This window comes from Spea bombifrons, chromosome 1 (genome assembly GCF_027358695.1).
Source record: "Spea bombifrons isolate aSpeBom1 chromosome 1, aSpeBom1.2.pri, whole genome shotgun sequence".
Classification (NCBI taxonomy): Eukaryota; Metazoa; Chordata; class Amphibia; order Anura; family Pelobatidae; genus Spea; species Spea bombifrons.
The window spans coordinates 113,270,664-113,292,344 of NC_071087.1; the positions used below are offsets into that span (position 1 = coordinate 113,270,664).

The window sequence follows — 21,681 nt, forward strand, 5'->3', positions numbered from 1 at the left end:
ACCATATTACCAAATACAAAGATGACTTCCTTTTTCTCGTGCTCCACGCTTCCAGTCCTTGTTTCGTCTTCACTGCCAAACTTCCGCCATTACTTGGTGTACTAGGACAACAGTCCGACGGGAGCCGACAGGTGTTGGTTGCTGCCGGGAGTGGTTGTTTTGGGGAATCTCTCGGACCCCTTTACCCTGATTAAGGTCAGACACCCCTTCATCACTAACCCCTCCTCCGACACATGCCATTATTTGTCGATGATAACCCGCTAAAGAGGGTAACCCGGGCCTATAATGTGACAGCAAAAGGATTAATTCTTATAGCATTCCTTCTGTGACCTGTAACTGCACATCACATCAAGGCACTAAAAATAATAGGATGTATATTTGTCACAAATATTAATACACCAGCGTGCAATGCAAATATATTTTATAGACAGATGTGAGCTAAGGCTCATTTATATGTGTAAATCTTTGACATCTGCACTGATTAGTGACCATAACAGTCTGACTACTACACTGTGTGGTTAAAGGATCGGCAGTAAATGCAGCATTTCCTGATTTGTAAGGATTGGTATGCGATGGTTCATGATAAAGCTGATATAAACTGCCTGCCACTTATACAGTCAATTATATGAAATCACTAGATGGTGGCATTTTACAGTCTCTGATGGTGGTTCCAAGTTTGGGTGTAGAGTTTAAAAAGTGATCTTATCAATGAGAATATTCCAATGGTTGCTTTGGTGATCCCCTTTACGTTTTGCACGCTTTGTACACGCGCTTTTTATACATAACCCGTATCCCCCACCGTGTGTGATTATTCTGCTTAGAGATGTTTTTGCTTATAACAGTTCCAGTAGATCATTGTGCAGCTCCAGTTCCTGCCTGTGCTCAAGCTGGGTTATACAAAAATTGTGGCCCTCATGGACTGGGGTTAAGTTGGGTTTAAATGGAACAGTCTCCCAGCAGAAGTGGTAGAGGCTAATACAGTAACGGAATTTAAACACGTATGGGATAGGCATAAAGATATCCTGAATCTAAGACGCTACAAAAGTCCAACTAATGTTTGAGTCTCTACAATTGGGCAGACTGGATGGGAGGAATAATTGTTATCTGCCGTCAAGTTCTATGTTTTTATAAGTTGTGCAGCCCTAGCTTTGATCTTTTGTTTCTACCCTGTTGTTTATATTTTTTATTTACCGCTCAATAGAAAATATTTATTTTTTCCATTGTGCTTCCCCTTTATTTACTAAAAGTTGGTTGGTCGGAAATCCTAATGAAGTATAATGTTCATGTAATATCTATCTATCATCTATCTATATTATATCAGTATGCTTTATTGTATAGCCAGAGAGGAAGAAGAAGAAGAAGAAGCCACAGATGATGATGGTGAGGCTATGTATGACAGGACATTAGTCTCTACAATACAAAACTGAAAGGTGAGCATTTTTTCCTTTACTGTCACAGTTTGTAAGATACCAGTAGCAAAGTGTATCATGATTTCTACATTGACCATTATGGCTTATTTTATTTTTCCAAAGGTGATTCTGGGAAAGCTCTAATGCATTGGGTTTTACTTTGTACATAAAATATGGGGGTGTTTTAGGGCACCATTTGTCTGAAAAAGTTGAGTTTTATTATCCAGAAAATACATTAATTCCATCTCTAGATCAGCCTTTCCCTTTAATAAATCATAGATTCCACTGTGTAACAATTTAAATGTTGTAAGTATAGGGTGAGTGGTATGGCTGGAGGCAGAAGGACAGAAGATGGAATATTTTAACTAGATGCTTTTCTACCAACTCTGTGGAATTTAACACTTTCGTAACTCAACGTGGCTCTAGAAATGTTATTCCTAGAACTGATAAATACCTAAACCTTATTCATTATTTTTGCTGGAAACACATAATTATCATCTGGCACAAAAGAAGGCACTGGTTGGTTTCAGTCAAAAAAGGTAAAGACATTTCTTTTTCAGTTATTTTTTTTATTAAACCTACAGTGAAAAGGGGAAAATCAAAATAAAACTATACTTCTGCTATACTTACAATATCTGAAAGTGCAACAAATGTTTTGGTTTAGTGGAACAACACCTTTAACAGAATAAGTCATAATTTAGGGATATATTGTTAGAGCCACATTGTTAAATATGTGGTAAGATTTTTAAATGTATTGGACCTAAATTTTGAAGCCATGGAAAAAAACAGGGAAATTTTGATATTTTTTTTTTAGAAAAATTAAAAAAAATGCAGTGTGGTGTAGTTTTACAAACCATCAACATAAAACACAAAAGATCTCCTCTAATCCTCCTGCATGGATTGGACGGGGAGAGCGATCACAATCGTCCAATCAGATTTGCACCAACTGCAAATGGAAAAGTGAAGTAACTGGCGTTATTTGTGCCAGTGGGATGTGGACACATTGCATCTTTCATAACGGTTGTTATGTAATATAGTTTGAATGCCATGTCATAAACATATTATTTATCATTGTAAAAGAAGATATTCCACACTCCATTTTCCCCTAAATTTACTGGGTTTTTTTCTTCCAGACCTCTCATCTCTAATTGGACCTTATATACATTAAATATATAAAAAATGACTAAAATTGTCATGCGCCCCTAACATGGAAAGGTCAGAACTATGAAAGGGTTTATGGCCAAACTCAATGAAGGACCCTAAGTTTCTTTAGTTACTGCAGAATTTACTGTCACAAATGTGCACTCGAAGTTATGTTGATGACCTAAGAGAGGACTCGCTGCAAACCTTCCAATAGTTGGTGGCCTAGGAATGAGCATGGCGACTTATAACGTTATCCCTTCCGCTTTATGCTGGGTCGCCATTTTCAGAGAGTGGTTGATTATATGTAGTAATATGGGTTCTGCTGTACTCAGAGTCACACGTTGAGTACCGATGCTTTTCTAAACTAGGTACAATCCCACCATCCTAAACTCATTGAGGAGGCTCGTTATATAAAACCGGGATAAAAAAAATAGAGTTTTCTGTCAACTTTAGTCTTTTCTGAATTAAATGTTATAGTATTATAGTAAAAAGGGTTATTTATTTGTTGTAAAGTTCTTCAGAATGTTTGGAGCATCACAGGCTTCGAAGGACCAGTTCCTCGACAAGGCCAGACAGGCACGTGAGGAGAGGAAAGGCCTTAAGGAAAGAGAACGAGCTGCAATCCGAATCCAGGCACTTACCAGGAAGTTCCTGTGTCAATGCCGCCTGCGCAAGGAAATCAGGTATTATACGAACGCAAATGTTCTGTTCTTTTTTTTTTAATTGAAACAATAGAATTTATGAAATGGGTAAAATCGGGGTCTAGTCACCCCTACCCCATGATTGCATGCATTCAGCTCATGCGCTGAAGTTCATTTTGCTATAGTTTGCTTTATTGGTTTTAAATTGTACATTCTACTATTGTCTGAAGGGCTTCTAATGGGTATGGGACATATCATTAGTATATGTGCTTCTTTAAGCCTTGGCATTTGCTACTCATTGGCTCATTTGTAGTAAAATGCTTCTGCATTGCCAGTATATGTTACTGACATTGTGAGCTTAAACTTGTGCAGCGTTTATTTCGTTGTATCCACATTTTTTCTGCTAAAATTGGCTTATGTGTAATGAAATACACATAAAGCTGCATTTTACCACCCACTCTGCGGAAGCCAGTTCCTGGCAGGAAGGTGCCACTTTATGTGTGGGGGTCTTGTTAGACTTCTTGATACACTACAATTTCAATCTGACTACCCATGCTTAATGGGGTAACACATTTGTGGGAGATGAGGCAGCACAAATCTCACTTGATTACCTGGATTGAGATCAGCAGACATAAAATGTATAATGTAACAATAACAGACATTGTTTAACATCTGTACAGTACAATACTCTGTGAAAGCGCATATGACATGCTCAAATAATACTATCTCCTTTAATTGTGTATCACACAGTCTGTTAATTCTTCTGATGTAAGTGCTTTTCTTCTGTCATCGTTTGCTAAAAACAGAAAAGAAGTGGACAGCTTTCTTGAAGGCACAGAGAATGGCTCAGTCAAAGCCAACGCTCTTTCCATTTTTCAGCTATCCCGAAAACTGCTAGTAATATTCCAAATGCAGCCGGATCGACTTGTGAGTCATATTACCTGGTTTATTCGCTTTGTGATGACAGACTGATTTGTTAAAAATATCAGAATTAGCCTCATTGATGTGTAGAAAATCAAGTGAAAAACCGAAATATAATAATATACTTACAAATTTATATAATAACCTGGTTTGAATGATAAACCAGAAGTTTAGTGTTTTCCTCTATGCACAATGCTGTGCCACTTCTTCCCGGCATCATGTAGAGGTCTTGTTGTTCCTTGTATGCAGACCAAACTTGAAATCCCTAAGCGGAACACTATGTCCTGTAAGCAGTTTTGTATAGCGCCATCAGATTCCGCAGCAATGTACAAAGAGTAGACAGGACATAACAATTGGTATATAACATAACAAGATGACATATAGAAACAACAGGCGAGGAGGGCTCTGCTCAAGCGAGCTTACAATCTAGAGGACAATTTCAAAGGGGAATCGTGTATATCTATAGTATCTCTATTAGTAAAATGTTTCAGTTCTTGACATTTTCAGGCTATGATTTTGGAGATGATGCTTAACAATAACAGATTGTTTTTGTGTGTTTTGTTAAAATATTTAGGTTTACTAAGGGATGTAAATTACCCACATAGGATATTTGCCATTATGACTGAATTATACAGCACCTATGGATATGTTACATTTAATTGTTCTTTCCGGTAATAAATTGATGCATTTTTTTGTGGTTTCAGAGGCTTGAAAGGCTGTGTCGTTGTATTTTAAGCAGTCTGGAGTGTGAAAATGAACCCAAGGTATGTTCTGCAGGCTCAAGGCCTTTACCGAGTGTGCACAGTAGTCCCTCAAGAGTCCGCATTACTCTGATTACCCAAATACAACATGGTTTATAATATCTTCCCTTTATGGACTAATCCTTTTACAGTTAATGTCTGCCCTCAAACATATGTTGGGAAGCTTAAACGTCTCGTAGTTTTTGGGATATTTTCCCTTTAATTCACTAGAAGAAGTCACTAATGCATTAGCATGATGAACATCATGAGTAGTTTATATTCCAACTGCAAGGAGATTATCTCAATTAAACATGTTTCTCCTACAGGTCTGGTATGTGTCCATTGCTCTTTCCAAAGACCTTACCCTTCTGTGGATCAAGCAGATTAAAGACATACTCTGGTACTGCTGTGAGTTCCTCAAGACGTTAAAGGTGAATGTTATGTGTTTAGACTTATGATATTGTGTGTGACCCGCATGCACACGTACTAATCGCTTTGCTTCCTCCTCATAGCCCGACATGATGCAAGACTCCAAGATTATCACACTCTACCTCACGATGCTAGTCAACTTTACAGACACTTCCACCTGGAAGATACTCAGAGGGAAAGGTATAAATTGAGTTTCACCAGGCACTTCCAGCCCAAACCAGGCCACCGTGTGGCCACAATGTTGACTTAAACAGCCCTGAATTATAGAACCAGAAAGAACAATAGCTTTATTTGTTAGTGTGCCTTGTTGCTCTGGTGCTGCTGCTGCAGACCTGTTTCAAACATTATTAGTAATGGTTTAATAAGATATTTTCCAGCAGTACTATCATATGTTTGCGGTGCAACCATTTGCTTAGATAGGAGAAAAATACACAATGCTTGCTATAATTTCTCATGTACTAAAAATATGTAATATTTTGCTATTTTAAGTTAGAAAACTGCACATCACGATGGCAAATTTATAGATGAAATAATATCTTCATTTGTATCTATTCCTAAACCTTACATTTTACAGTCCTTTATACTGAAGTTACCCATGTTATGGCATTTACATATTAAAATAAGCCATATATGTATTAAAAATACATATACATGTATATACCAAGAGGAAACATATCTTTTTTTTTCGCTGTACTTTTGTTCTGTATGATTATTCCTTCTTCTTGATGTCTTGAACTAAAGGAAGATTTGGCAGGAGAGTTTGCAGGACAGATGGAGTTTTAACATCCTCCGCAAATTTCTCTTAACACGTGGAGCCCTGCATAATGCATCATTTAACTGTGCATTATACAAAGCCAACCAAGCACTTCCAGCAGTAGCAGCTTGTTGGAGTTGGACCTTCATAATCGATGACAAAGTCAAGAAGCTGAAACTCTCCTTTTTGAGAACAGACGCCATTGAGTTGTTAGTCTACCATTGTGAAGATATTGACTGGTTCACGCAGTCTTTGTAAGGGTGAGATGGGCGGAAAGGAGCTAACCAGAGGACAGGAAATTAGATAACGTTGGCTTTGCCATATTCTGCCATCTTTGTCAGCTCCAATAAAGTGAAATGAAAAACTAAACTCTCCATAACAATTACATAGATTAACATGCGCAACATTTAAAAAATATGATATAAGTAGCTTTAATAATATAAAAGCAGTCGATTTGACAGTTCCCCTTTAAATGCTGCATCTGTATATGAAAAGTCATGCATGCTTGTGTTCGCTATAGAAAGCAGACTTTGACATCCAGTATCTGAGATCTGAACTGAACCAAACAATAAACAGATATTTGAGGTTGCTTTTGGAATTTAAATAATGAACTTTGAAGATTTTAAGTTGCAAATTTTGTTTGCTGCTAACTGGTCCCCATCTGCCCCATTAGATACAAAGTTGTGTACAAATAGTGTGAATACAGTAATCCGAAGACATTTTCTCTTATTTGCAAGTGTGCCATTTATTGTTACTTTTTGTCTTATTTTTTAGGAGAAAGTCTGAGACCTGCAATGAACCATATCTGTGCAAATATCATGGGTCACCTTAATCAAAAAGGCTTTTACTCTGTATTACAGGTAAATAACTGTGTATTATGTACTGCCCATATAATTTATATTTAAGGCACCAATTTTGGTTAACCAATTTTGGTTAATGGAATCCTAAACCATTTAGAGAAAAATGTATTAATGTTCCAGAAGCAGGATCCCATGATTCTGTAAATGGACACGATGTGATTGATATGATACGATGAACAATAAGATGTTTATAAACCGTAAAAAAAAATGGTTCTTCGCAGATACTGTTGACCAATGGCCTGGCCAGATCACGCCCATCCCTTTCCAAAGGAACTCTAACTGCCCTCTTTTCTCTTGCATTGAGGTAAGATTTTGTACTATTAAGCAGATTCTAAATTGTAGCAATCTAAAGATTTATCAGCTATTGACTTAATCTTATTTCCCATTTTTACTCATATTTTGCAGGCCTGTGGTCGCAGCACAATTCTCAGACAACCTTCTCCGCTCATTCCTGATCCATATAATGTCTGTTCCAGCTCTTATTTCCCACCTTTGTGTTCTTACTCCAGATGTAAGCAGCATATGTGGAAGAAAATAGTCATTAGCCACTCACAACACAGTAATGCCAATGTACAGAAAAGTAAAAACTTACAGTTGTCAGTGGAAACATAAATGAAAACGTCAAAAGTAAAAACAAGTTAGGAGTAGCGCCAAGTTCAAGAGCAATATTTGTGGAGAGGTGGTACAGAGAAGCAGTGTTATGTTGATCAGGGTAGTGATTGCTGTACAGAGTTAACATACCGATGAAAACTATGAGAATTCCAGGTGTGTAAATTATTCTGTGTTCCTTTTCAGCGATTAACTGTGATCGAGTCTCATGGGCTTTTCCATAAATTTATCCTGTTCCTGAGTCGGGAGGAACAGTGCAGAGATGTGTGCATGTGCCTGGAAGGAAGCCATACGCTTTGTTTGTTAGGTATTCTACACTTACCTCTTTTTTCTACATAATAATAGCAATGGAACCAACATTGTATGAGATTATTATTGTTATTTATTGTTTTATAAGGCGCCATCAAATTCCGTAGCGCTGTACAATGAGATTTTGCCACACAGTGCTAACTGAAAATTGCCAAATAAATGACCTTTTTTTTTGATTGCCCCTCACTTGCTGGGATGGTCTTTCTAAATTTAGATAATGTCCTTTATTGATAAGCTATTGTTCGGTTCAATGTCACTGTTGTAGCTGAGAGACGCCTCACTATTTGTGTACAGTGTTAAGGTTTATATATTTTCCTCTTTGTCAGTGTCAGTTTCTTATGTTTGGCCACCTTCATGTTTGTAGGTAACTTAATTCAACTTGGGCACCTTACGGAAAAGGTTCTGGAGGAGGAAACAACTCACTTTGTCAGTGTCCTCACACACATGTTGTCCTATTGCCAGAAATACGTGTCCCAAAAAAAATCCAACCTTACTCACTGGCACCCCGTCCTTGGCTGGTTCTCTCAGACGGTGGATTATGGGTATGATGGCTTATTTTTAGGTGTATCGGCACAATAAAATACAAAATGCATTAATATCAATAGGTTATGTGTCTTCTTTTAGCCTCAACGAATCAATGCCCTTGCTCACCAAACAGCTTCAGCATCTATGGGGTGTTCATATGATCCGCATTTTGTTCCGGGAAGTCCTGAGCAAAAAGCTAGCTGAGAATCAAGATGTGATGGTAGCCACTGCACAGAGCTCATCCCCACAGAACAACCTGCCAATGAAAAGTGAGTAACTTGGAGGAGAAATAGAGCCACGTGCCATGGTTGGGTAGAAAATGAAGCAGCAATAAGCATTACAACTTCTTTTACATTATATGATGGATGCCTGGGTTAGAGAAATTCAAAGTTTATATATACATATTATTTAAAAATTAATGGGATATTTGTGTAGTAGACCGATCCTTTTAACTGAATGTAACATTTATTTATGATTGCAGATCTATTTAAGCGAGCATTTCAGAAATCAGCCTCTGTCCGGCATATCTTGAAACCCATTGGAGGAAAGCGGGTGGACTCCCAAGAGGTGCAAAAAGTATGCAGTATCTGTGTGCTGTACCAGACGGCACTGACCACCCTCACGCAGATCCGTTTGCAGATCCTCACTGGTTAGTACCATTATACACGACTCTCCATTACTCTGGAATGGCTGGGACATTTTTGTGACTACAGGGTATTTTAGGTTCTTGTTTTTTTAGGTTACTGGAGCTATATACATCTAAATAGAAAATGGATATGCTTTTAAACACAGTATAGCGAGCGGGTTAGGTGAGAATGTAAAGAGCTGTAAAGTCAGCTTCTGGTTGGGGATCTTTCCAAACACTGGGTAATTCTATGCTTAGTCTTGATAATATTGATCTCAATCCATAACTGACTGCTTCTCTAGGCCTTACCTATTTGGATGACCTTTTACCCAAGTTGTGGGCTTTTATCTGTGAGCTTGGGCCTCAGGGAGGACTAAAACTGTTCTTGGAGTGTCTAAGCAATGACACAGAGGAATCCCGAAGACTCCTGGCAATGCTGGTTCTGTTCTGTGACTGCTCCAGGCATTTAATTACGTGAGTATCAGAAAGATAAGCAGACACCAGTTATGATTCAGTTTGTCTTGTTTCGGTAGAGCTTGTCATTGGCAAACCCCACTTCAGTATCTAACCAATTGTGTGTAATTGGTTTGCTTTTCCATAACTTTTATTTTTTTAATGGGTAAGACTTGCTAACTATGCATTTCCATTGTTTAGTATAACAAGAAAACCTCTCATCAGTTTTATAACAGAATAGTATTAACACGTATGGTTAAGAAAAATATTGTAAAAGCAATTGTAATGATAATACCAAGAAATTAAAGTGTTTTGGTAATTTAACTCCTGACTTGATGATCTGTCTGCAGGATTCTTGATGACATTGAGGTGTATGAGGAGCAGATATCATTCAAGTTGGAAGAACTGGTCACCATCTCATCATTCCTGAATAGCTTTGTATTCAAGATGATCTGGGATGGTATCCTGGGTAAGAGTTTTGATATGTACAAAAGAGTAAATATATAACATTTTATAGTAATATATAATTATAATAACAATAAAAGGGGGTGGCATTTACTGGATGTAGGATGCAGATACCAGCTTGGCATTGTCATCAGGGCCATTGGCAAATGTCTTTCCACATGGAGGAAACATGAAATTGTAGGGAGAGTGCTTGGCTACTACTTCACACGTGCTATAATGGCCCAGATTCCTCTGAATCCTGAAGCAGTTGAGTCATGCCAATAACAATAGGCAACATTGGCTTAAGAGCAGTGATGGGTTCACATAAAATGGAAAGACATCTCTATTTAGGAAATATATATTCGCATGTTTGCTTGCTGTTCGAGTAATATTTTTCTTACTTGCCTGTTTACAGAGAATGCCAAAGGAGAGACCCTGGAGCTGTTCCATTCGGTGCATGGCTGGCTTATGGTCCTGTACGAAAGAGACTGTCGCAGGAGATTTGCCCCAGAGGACCACTGGCTGAGGAAGTGAGTGTGCCTTAATCAAAATACAGTGTTTATGTTCTGTGCTTGCTGCAAAGCGATAAATGTGGAGCCATTCTTTTAGTGGGTACGCTGAGTTTGGCCCCAGGTTTGATTTTTTTATACAATTAAAATTATAGAAAGAGATCTTAGAATCTAGTCAGTGCTTTAGTAGTTCTCTGTTTACAGCTAGAAAGTAATTATGTCCCAGAGTAATATGTGTTGTTTTTTTCTAGATTGCACATTATATACAAGGCAGAAGTAGTTTAACACTGTAAGCCATATTTCCGGCACATTTCACCTGTATGATCTGGAATAACTATTAGATGTCATTGCAGTATAAGTGAAGAAAATTTTACTGGTGATCTAATGCAATTCACACAATTTCACATGTGTTAGCGATATGATATATACATTCCTCGATCTTTTCAATAATTACCAGCTGTCTTCTTGTGCCAAGATGTATACTTTCATTCTTTTTGTTCTTGGTTTGTGGTTATGCATTACATTTAACAGTTGTTTTGCTGATGGTACATGGAGGTTAATATAATTCTAATGTGTCCATCTAGAAAACTCAGTTTCCAATGTATTTAGGGATCTTAAACCAGCTTTGCTGTTCCAAGAACTGGACAAAGAGAGGAAGCGAGCTCAGCTCTTACTTCAGTACATTCCTCACGTCATCCCGCACAAGAATGTGAGTAACATGTAGTTATTTGTGGTTGTCATGATGGGTGGCTAATTAGGATGCAAAATGACTCTCAAATGCATTTTCAAAGAAGTTAGTACAGTGTCTTTCTTTATGATAACACTTCGATTACTATCATCAATTAAAAAAAATGCACAAGTTTTTCTTCTTTACTGTTGAATTTTTTATGTAATGGGGAAAGTGTGTTTAGGGTTTTCAAGCTTTCTCCCAAATCTCTGAAGGTACAGCTACTTTTGTGCCCTCTGTTTTTCTTACAGAGAGTTCTTTTGTTCAGAAACATAGTCACGAAGGAGAAAGAGAAGCTTGGTTTAGTGGAGACCAGCACAGCATCTCCGCATGTCACTCATATCACTATCCGAAGGTCCCGTATGTTGGAGGTTTGTACAGGCAAACAGGGATAACAAACGCTAACCTTGCTGTTATGCCAAGTAAATAGTATCCCGCCTACAGTCTTATCTATTCTTATGTAGTGATTACTTAATGCTGATGGTAGCACATAAACTGTAATGTTAGTATGATAGGTCAACCAAGCATATACTGTCTTTCAGTTTTTCTTATTAGAATTTGGTTGGAAAGAGGCTTGACATCAGAAATCTGGCGTAAAGCCTGTGTCCCATGCCCACCCTACTGTCCTGCCCATTGCCCTATGTTCCACCCAACAGCTCACCTTATGATTCTCCCATGAGCACACTTTATGAAAGCTAGGGCGAGCCTAGGGTTAGTGGCGCCTGGGTACAGTATTTCTACGAGGTCCTGCAAAACAAACACACACTCTCATGCTAACTCCATACACTGTCCCACACAGGCGTGTTCCCACTGTAACTATAGATTAGGAGGTGATCAGCATACTTTCCCTTCCTCATTGAAGAAATAGAGAAAAGGACCACAATTATTCTACCCTTCTACAGCTCAATCTCCCCAATTTATTACATTTGCTTTTTAATTCAGACAGGTTAAATGCAAGATGAATTACTGTATCAAATAGCACAGTTGGGAGTAGATGTAATATCAGCGTGATCTTCCAATGATAGATCGTGTGCCTAAACCAGTTGCTGTATGCTGGACTGGAACTGTGTGATGTTGATTATGCCTGCTGAATATCGTCTTTAATGGCTTGAAATAAACATAACATTTTAATACAATAGAGGAGGATGTGGATTTTTTTGCGGAATGCTTGCTAAGCAAAATATACTTAAAGTGTTACGATTGCTATGTTGTCCTGCATTTTTATATAAAAAAGGATGGATATGACCAACTGCGTCAGCTCTCCCAAAATGCCATGAAAGGAGTTATCCGTGTAAAGTTTGTCAATGACCTGGGTGTAGATGAAGCTGGAATAGACCAGGATGGTGTCTTTAAGGAGTTTTTGGAAGAAATTATCAAAAAAGTGTTTGACCCTGCACTGAATTTATTCAAGGTAATTTATACATACAAGCACAGATAACAGTTTATTCTGAAATCATATTATGTAATGTGTAATTCACTTGTCTTATCTCATTCTTTTCTTCAGACCACAAGCTCCGGAGACAGATTATATCCATCTCCAACATCTTATATCCATGAAAACTACCTCCAGTTATTTGAGTTTGTAGGAAAAATGCTTGGAAAAGCTGTATACGAGGTAAACCTCCATTCTTGTCCCTCATTCTTTCCTGGACAGAGATAGCTCTTTGCAATATTTTCCACTCATCAAAGAACTCCACCAACAGTATCAGTAGAGTTACATGTTCATCCCATTACAGAATGGACTTGCCAGGTGTCTGTTCTCGAGCTAGGGTATCATTCTCAAGAACTGCTTCAAGATTACCCACTTTATTGAAACCCAGATAACCCAAACCAGTCTGATGAGTGCTGAAATCATTGAGGTTACCAGCATAATGTCTTTACCAGAGTTTTCAGTGTATTGATCAGGCCCGGACTTGCCACCTGGCAGAGTTGGAAACACATAAAAACGTAGCGTGCGACCAGTGCATATCCAGCTGTTGGCTTCACAGGCGACCGTGGTCTTACAGTGCCATGGCTTTCAAACTATTGCTAGTCCGGCCCTGGTATTCATTATGCTGTCCCCTTTCAGATATTTCTAAATATGTTTTTCATGCTGTAAAACGTTATCTGGACTCATTTTCTTCAGATAAAATGGAGTAAAATTAAGTTGTTTTTTAGGATTTTGAACCTGAATAGATTATTTTTCTTCTCTTTTTAGGGTATAGTGGTAGATGTCCCATTTGCCTCGTTCTTTCTCAGTCAGCTGCTTGGACATCATCACAGCATCTTCTACAGCTCTGTAGACGAACTTCCTTCCCTGGACCCTGAGTTTTATAAGAACCTTACTTCTATCAAGGCGAGTGTTGCAAATTAAATTGTTGTACGCAGATGCCTTATAGTGGCCCTTATGTGGACATTAAACACACCCCTTCATTAGTCAAAGGACATTTAGTGCAAACATCATCTGCTTGTGACACAGGAACTTTAGCTTTACTTTACTTGAATTGGTTTTGAAATGCCTATTTTATTATTTTTTTCACAGCGTTATGATGGAGATATTAGTGACTTGGGCCTAACCCTTTCTTACGATGAAGATGTTATGGGTCAGGTATGCAACTTTCGGCTCTCACAAAACCTACTTGAAACGTATCCCCTAAATATTTCGCATTTGGGAGTACTAATGTGTTCCCACATATTAAAAAGTTCTTCAGTTCTCTAAGATTAGCACAAATCATTCATTATTTTATTGCTTTAAATCAAAATATCATATGTCAATGAACTGCAAGTTATGGTATAGCGCCCTATAGTAATATACCATGTTGATTACATACCTCTTGCACACAGGTGTGTTTTGTCAAGGCCAATGTAGCATGTAGATGTAACAAAAATTGACCTGATAAATGAGGTCCAAGTTACCTGAAATTGAAGGGACGTGTATAAAGAGTTACCACACCTCTCAACATTTCCGGTGTCCGAATTGGGGCATTTGTGTTGAGGGTGTAGCCAGAGGCAGCACTGTATGGGTTACAGTTATTAATTTAAAAGAGCCAGTCATCTGTTTTAGTTGTTCAGAACACTGGAAGTCTACAAGGTCTGTTTACAAGGTTGGTCTGTTGCTACAAAATGGAGTAATTACATAGCCTGTAAAGACAAAAATGCAATTTTTTTTGTTGTCTCCACCAGCTGGTCTGTCATGAGTTGGTGCCAGGTGGGAAGTCAATTGGTGTCATCAATGAAAACAAGTGAGTTCTTTAAGTTAAAATGGCCCCGAAAACATGGAAACAGTTGATGGAGCCTTTAAACCTTATCCTTTTCCTCTATCTTTCTGGATTTTTGAAAATGACGTGCCACTTTTTACTAAACATTCGGTCCGCTTTTTTCCCCGCTTTATTCCTGTGTTACGTTTTAGTGTTGTTTCATATTACCACATAGGTCTCTTTGCAACATGTGCATTTTAACTCCCCATCTCTCCTGCACAGGATCAGCTACATCCACCTGATGGCACATTTCCGCATGCATACTCAGATTAAAAACCAGACGGCGGCTCTTATCGGTGGCTTCCGCTCCATCATCCGACCAGAGTGGATACGCATGTTCTCAACACCTGAACTGCAGCGCCTTATATCTGGAGACAATGCAGAGATTGACCTGGATGACCTCAAGTAAGTAAAATACTTACAGATTTTATTTACATGTCTTTGGCCTTTGTATTAAATATAAATATTCATTGCTAGATTCATATTTCATAGGGGCCTGGCATAGTATCTAATTATAGTTCCCATTCTGCATTGTTACACAGAATTCTGTATATAAGGGTCTTGGTGGCCATGGATGGTACTTTGTAGCACTTGGCTGCAAGGGCTCCCAAACCAAGAGGCCTTGGGCAATAGCTTTGAAGTAACTCCCTCTATAAAGTTGTACAAAGAATTGTTAAGCACATTACAACATTCTTTTGTATTCACGTTCATAGATGTGTACAGGTCAGTGTATGCATTTATTTATGCTTTTTGCCTTTCCAGGAAGCACACAGTATACTATGGAGGATTTCATGGCAGTCACCGAGTCATTATTTGGCTATGGGATATTTTAGCAAATGATTTCTCATCTGAGGAAAAAGCCATGTTTCTAAAGGTAAAGATGGTCACAAAGACAGCTCCACGGACATTTACATTATATATATATATGTATATACATATATGTATACCGATATTACACTCGAGTAAATGTTTATGCAAACAGATATGGATTTTTCCTCCTTTTAAGTCAGTTTGCTTCCTATTTCAGTTTGTTACCAGTTGTTCCCGGCCACCTCTCCTAGGTTTCGCCTACCTCAAACCTCCCTTCTCCATCCGCTGTGTGGAGGTCTCAGATGATCAGGTAGGAAATGGCTGCGAGATCCTGCTCATTGCTGGTTAAGGACACAATTTGCAATCTTTGTTTCTGTTGTGTTTACCAGACCTGTGAATCACACCATGGCATAAAATGAACTAAGCAAAAATATAAAGGCTTGTATGGTCGTTTATTGTGTCATCACATCATATTAATTTAGTGGAGATGTGCTTACTTGGTGTTGGTAACTGTTTGTCTTTTAAAATACTAATTGTTAAGTCCCTTAATAGTCACAAAGTCTTTGTACAGAACAATTAAAACGTGAAATGTACACGATTGACACACTCCTCTTGATCGTCCCGGTGAACAAAGCAAAAAACACAAAACGTTAACGTTGAGTGAAATCATATCCAGTATACATATATACAGCACTGTACAAACAATTTAGGCAGGTGTGAACAAATGCTGTAAAGAAAGAATGCTTTCAAAAATATTAATAGTTTATATAATTTAACAAAATTTAAGTTACCTCATCCTATCATAGTACCGTTGGCAAGGTTCAATTGTAGGCTGTGACAACCTGCATTATGGGCACTAGAGCAGGTTAATGATCTGTAAAAAAGTTGTTACTAATTAAGTAATTATTATTATTACCGTTTAACCTATGATTTATTGTTAATGGTGTTTGGTGATTTTTATCGACCTTGGACATATTGTGGTATCTACGCATCCGGTATTTCAATGCTACAAAACCCATCTTTTCCTCCTTTTTTGTAGGACACAGGCGACACCCTGGGCAGCGTCCTCAGGGGTTTCTTCACCATCAGGAAACGGGAGCCCGGGGGACGACTCCCTACTTCATCAACCTGTTTTAATCTTCTAAAACTCCCCAATTACAGCAAGAAGGGAATTCTGCGGGAAAAGCTGCGTTACGCTATCAGCATGAACACTGGCTTTGAACTGTCTTAGGATTTCCTCCTTAATTTAAAAGATTCTGCTGGCAGGGGAGCCTCTATGTCTTTGTAAAGCAATGTATTGGAGGACTGAAATAACCACTAACACTACTTTTAATTCAGTGGGTCCTTCCGCATATTTGTTTTAGAATGTGATTTCACCTTTAGTTACTGTTCCGGTGGTTCGAAGTTGGAAAAAGATGTGTGATGTTTGGAATGCAAAGACGGAGATACTAGTGAAGGCCTGTAAGAAAATATCCACTTTTTTTTGTTTATAGCAAAAATTAGTCCCTTTAGTGTCAGGTGTTGGCACAGCTTTGGAAATCAAAGGGTACATTAATTTATTTCATGATTTTAGAATATTTTTTACTCCAGTAACTAGTTGCTAACTGTAGAACGGCAAAGTCCAGGTGCTGCTTGCATACTATCCAGATAATCTGAATTCATAAGACATCTACAAATGGGCCTGGCAGAGAGATCAGAGGCGGTCGTGTGAAGGTCTGCAGTGTACTGGGCCCAAAATTCATTACTGCACAACCAGTTATGTAGAATGTGATAAGTGGAAGGTAGAACATAACTGACAAGGGGGACAACATGGATGGAAAAGATGAAGAAAGTGCTGCAGAACTAAAGAAGAAAGGTTGGGGTCAGGGTGCAAACGAGAGAAGTAACAAGCTAAGGGAAAGTGTACAAAGAACAAGAGGTACAAAAAGAATAGGAGAACATAACTGGACAAAATGTTTAGAGAGGAGGCACGAGATTATAATGGGGGGGGGGGTTGGCTGTGTAGAGAAGTATGACCTACTGGGTAACATATATAGGAGAGTTAAAAAAACATGGGCGCAGGCCCCACATTTTGTTAGGTAGTTCCGTTACTGGAAGCTTTTTGCTTCCTATGAAGGTTTTTAATTGTTATCTGTGAACTAGGCCATGGACCTGTAAGTAGCTGGGATCATACACCGTGGCAGTAACGTCACATGTTGGCGTGGGCTTCCCTTCCTTAATTTATTACATTTTGGAATATAGAAACCCCTATTCAGACCTACCATGAAGTAGTATCAGCAAAATTATAAAAACATTATAAAGCTTTGCGTTTTGTTTCACAACACACAAACTGACTTCTCCATCATCAGTTTCCCCTAAATTGGATGGTATTTGTGGAAGTAAGAGATCCCAGAGCCTGTATAATGCCCATTTTAATCAGGGGTTATATTTGCACACGCAAAGGTTTCTGGGATAAGTCCAGGACAGCTAAACTAGGCGATGATAATTGCCAATAGTCACCCGAGTGATTGAACATGGTTTTATGTAAAATGAGCTTTTCATGATGGCTCCAACCACTGAAACCAAAATTATATAAACTATAATGAGATTTAGAAAAAGGCCAAAGTGGACATGTCCTCAGCATTTTAATTACTTAACCCCCCCAAAAAAACCAGATAAAAACAATTTCTTCTTGCCAGTTTAAATAAATTCTGAGGGGCCAGCCCCAGCAACCTATATACAGTATATATATATATATATATATATATATATATATATATATATATATATATGTTTTCCAACCATATAATGAATAAAGCCCTCTGTGTCTAGGTTGCTTACTTTCCTGTACTTTGAGGAAATACACTCTCTGCCTTTCTTAATGGTTAGTAATTCGACGTTTGCTAGTGCACTATGTATGTACAAAAATGTATTAATACAATAAAAAAAAACAGATCAATAGCCATGTATATAAAGCACTAATATTTGGTATAATCAGTTTTAAATTGATTTTTTTGAAAGTTGCTGTTTGATTGTTACGGTAGATTTCTTCTTCTGTTGCCAGATTAATGAGCTAAAAAATACAGATCTAATGTAATTTATAATTTCACGGTTCAGTGTTACTGCAGTGTATCTGTTATTATGAATGCAATAAAACTGCTATTTTTTCTATTGTGTTTGTTTTGTCTATCCCTTGTACATATATGTGTGCGCACACATCTAAGTATATTCATGCTGATACACATTTTTACACACATATCTCTTTCCTAAACGGAATCTGCATATTTTATGCACAGTCAATATAACCTTTGGAATTGTCAATCGTTTTCACTGAATACCCACTCTTTTTAACATCCCATTAAATGTCACTATGTATGTCAACAGCTGCTTTCTGTACTGCTTGCTTCTTGTAAGACTATCATACTCCGAAGAAAACATTCAAATAAAATGCAATAAATGGTTAAACTGGAAACACACTGAATGGCTGAGTACCCTATAGACGTAGAATGCACATCTGTAATACAACATATTTAATTCTTACTTAGTATTTAAGTTCATAAACGGTTGTACTGTGAAGATGTACTATTGTCTGCAGATGACCAATAAGACACATTTTGCAGAAAAAAAGTTTTAGATCTATCCATAAGGGACAAAACCTACCAATACCAATGACAACAGTAGAAGCAAACTATGGCCCTAAATGGTAATGGTTCGCTGTACAGCGCTGCGGAATATGATGGCGCTATATTAAACAATAAATAATAATCACACGGATACACTCTACCAGCTGGATCTATGCATTTAATGCCAAGGCACGTGCAGATACCAATTAAATGCAGTTCGGTTGAATGGAAATGATGAGATGTAACCCAGCAATTAGCTTTAGGTCATCTCACAGAACCATGGGTTCCTTTCTGAATGGGGCGATGGATTCATGTACAGACTGCTATGAGTGGGGTCATAGTAGGCAAATTTCTACCTCCTCCCTTGTTATCTCACCAAGTACAAAGGAGTTGCCAACAGGCTGCCCTCCAGGCTTTACCTACAACTCCCATATCTCAACCATGTGATGTGTTCACCAAAGCGAGTTTGTGTTTCAATACTTTGGGGTCTATTCACTAAAGAAAGAGTTGTGTTTCAGTTCTTTGACTTCATTATAAATTGTGAAGAGCTGACCCCATTGAGTTTCTGCTGAAGGAAGCGCTTGCTATAGTTAAACAGTGGGATTTCTCCTCATCCATTGAATTATGCATTTAACAGGGCCAGCTCAGCCCTTATTTCTAGACAAACTTGCTAGTGTTAGCTTTAGTGCGACCATATCCGCCATGTTTTCCAGGACATACAATATTTATACATTGCTGACCATCCAAGATAAAATGCCATAGGTGGGATGTATAGACTTATGAAAGGGAACCAATTAGTCAGGTATACATCCTCCATGCTGCAGGGCAGCAATGTGTAAGAAATACGTGTCCTGTAAAAGTTGGCTGATGTGGTCACCCTAGTTGGCCATTCATAATGAATAGCGAAGTGAAAAAGTTAAAACCACAACCCTCTTTAGTGAATAAATCCACTTGACTTCACTATATGTCAGGGAGATCCAACCCCAGTGTAGGAAGCGATTGATTGGCCATGGATTATGTATAGTTATGCAAAGAGTTTATCAGTTTCCTAACCCATCAAGCTATGCATTATGCAGGGTCAGTTCTGCCCTTTTTAATGGTGAAATTTGCAAAGGTTAGCCCTCCAACATAAATAACTAAGGTTAAAACCACAACTCTCCTGCCAAATCTCCTTTTAGTGAATAATCTAGACGAGAGTGCTTGTAGTTCCACCGCAACACACATTTTTGTACTACCTAATTGCTAACCCTCTCAATACTATTCCCCAGGCTTGACTTTTTAAGCAGCCAAAGAGCATTACCAGGCTGGTGTGGTAAAAATGGCCCTGGCAAACCGGCTGTTAGACACCTGCATGTGATTTATCTCCTGGATTACCACCGAAAGACAAGTTTGGAACACTGTTGGCCACAGGGGACCATCAGGTGTTTCTCCAGAGTGCCTCATGACCAACCTGAGCCTGCCAGTAGAACAATCATACATGCCAAACGTTCTAAGCTCCTACGCAATAGAAGGGGGCATTTAGGTTGTATGGTAGATAGGTTACCAAACAAGTCAGAGGTGGACCAGAAGTGGATTCTGGGTAAGTGTTAATTAAACACACCCACTTGACTCACAAGCACACAATTATATTATTGGCCATGATTGATTAGGAATCAAGTACTACAGGCCTTCAGAAGCATGAGCTGCTTGCTGTAAGGCTATGTGAATGTACAAATATATCATTAATAGTTTATTAAGAACCACATATTCTGGGTTAAAATAGAAGGCTTCTGATATGTGTCATTTTCTGTCTGTTTTGTGATGATAAAGCTCCTTTTCCAGGGGTTCTAACTACAGTGAAAAGGAGAAAGGTAAGCACAAAATATCTAACTTTATTTTGCAAGACACATAAGTACTTCATGTGTACCTGGTGATGTATAAAAAAAAGTGTGATAAAAATAATCCTACAGCAAATAATCACTGCTAGTGTAAGGATGATGCTGAGGCCTGCTAAATTTGAGAGACACAAAGAGAAAAAAAGTGTTAGCGTGTGTCTGTATCCATTAATATGAAAGAATATTTGGCTTTAACCTCATTTGTTAGCATGCTCCCTGCAGAATATGCTTTTGCCCCGTTTGTTTTTGGCTCTACATGTGATTTAGCTTGCACAAAAGACACAAGTCCATCAAGTACAACCTTGTTGATCCAGAAGAAGGTCAAAAACCTTCATTGAAGCAATTTCCAATTGTTCCACAAAAAAATCTTGTCTCCTAATAGCACTCATTGAGCTCATATTTAAACACGCCTATCAATTTTAAGTTCAGAGCATCTGTGGTTGGGGGATTCCACATCTTTATTGCTCTTAATGTAAAGAACCCGTTATGCTTCTTTATTTTCATCTAGTGAACCAATGGATTCATTTTACACATTGCAGCCTGACACCCTGACACTGAACGCTTTTGCTAAATGTATTTTCTACAGTTATTACTGACACCTTTTCATTTAATGATTTCCCTAATACACCCCCATTTAAGGTATAGTTTAAGCAGTTATTTATTTCCCCAAAATGCACAACTTAGCATTTGTCAACATTAAATCTCAACTGCCGCTTGGTTCCCCAGTCCTTCAGTTTGAACAAATCTCCTTCCAGGGAAGTAACGTTCAGACTGGCACTGCCTTACCTACATTTCTGGGAGAAAGGTTAGTAGTCTCTGCTACAATGGTAACATTTGTACTTGGAGGAAATGTATCATTTGTAAAAAGCGTTTTTAGCAATGGATGACAAGCATTTTATACTATTGTTATTATCTTTTATTTATATAGCGCCAACAATTTACGCAGCACTTAATACAATACATATATCCAAGGGGTATGTCAAGATGAGAATTCTTTCTTTTTTATATTAACAGTCTGAAAAATTTTGGCATGTGCACCAGAAAAAGCCACAAGAATAGCC

At 38.2% G+C, this 21,681-nt stretch overlaps 1 protein-coding gene across 1 annotated transcript; it reads left to right on the forward strand.

Annotated features, from left to right (window-relative positions):
- Positions 1-99: 99 nt before the first annotated feature.
- UBE3B (ubiquitin protein ligase E3B) lies at positions 100-17,074 on the forward strand. Its single transcript, XM_053469159.1, has 28 exons — positions 100-195; positions 1,345-1,430; positions 3,066-3,235; positions 4,000-4,120; positions 4,819-4,878; positions 5,181-5,285; positions 5,367-5,463; positions 6,812-6,897; positions 7,119-7,201; positions 7,303-7,408; positions 7,693-7,813; positions 8,180-8,357; positions 8,440-8,609; positions 8,822-8,989; positions 9,268-9,439; positions 9,769-9,887; positions 10,278-10,392; positions 10,981-11,080; positions 11,350-11,469; positions 12,333-12,509; positions 12,603-12,713; positions 13,296-13,433; positions 13,620-13,685; positions 14,261-14,319; positions 14,557-14,739; positions 15,097-15,208; positions 15,362-15,454; positions 16,184-17,074. The coding sequence occupies exons 3-28, from the start codon at positions 3,075-3,077 to the stop codon at positions 16,373-16,375; spliced, it is 3,213 nt and encodes a 1,070-aa protein (XP_053325134.1). The 5' UTR covers positions 100-195; positions 1,345-1,430; positions 3,066-3,074; the 3' UTR covers positions 16,376-17,074.
- Positions 17,075-21,681: the final 4,607 nt, after the last annotated feature.

Coding starts and splice junctions, on each gene's coding strand:
- UBE3B (XM_053469159.1), top strand. CDS start 3,075: ATGTTTGGAGCATCACAGGCTTCGAAGGACCAGTTCCTCGACAAGGCC. Junction 4,121..4,818: donor AAATGCAGCCGGATCGACTT/GTGAGTCATATT, acceptor TTGTGGTTTCAG/AGGCTTGAAAGGCTGTGTCG. Junction 4,879..5,180: donor AGTGTGAAAATGAACCCAAG/GTATGTTCTGCA, acceptor TTTCTCCTACAG/GTCTGGTATGTGTCCATTGC.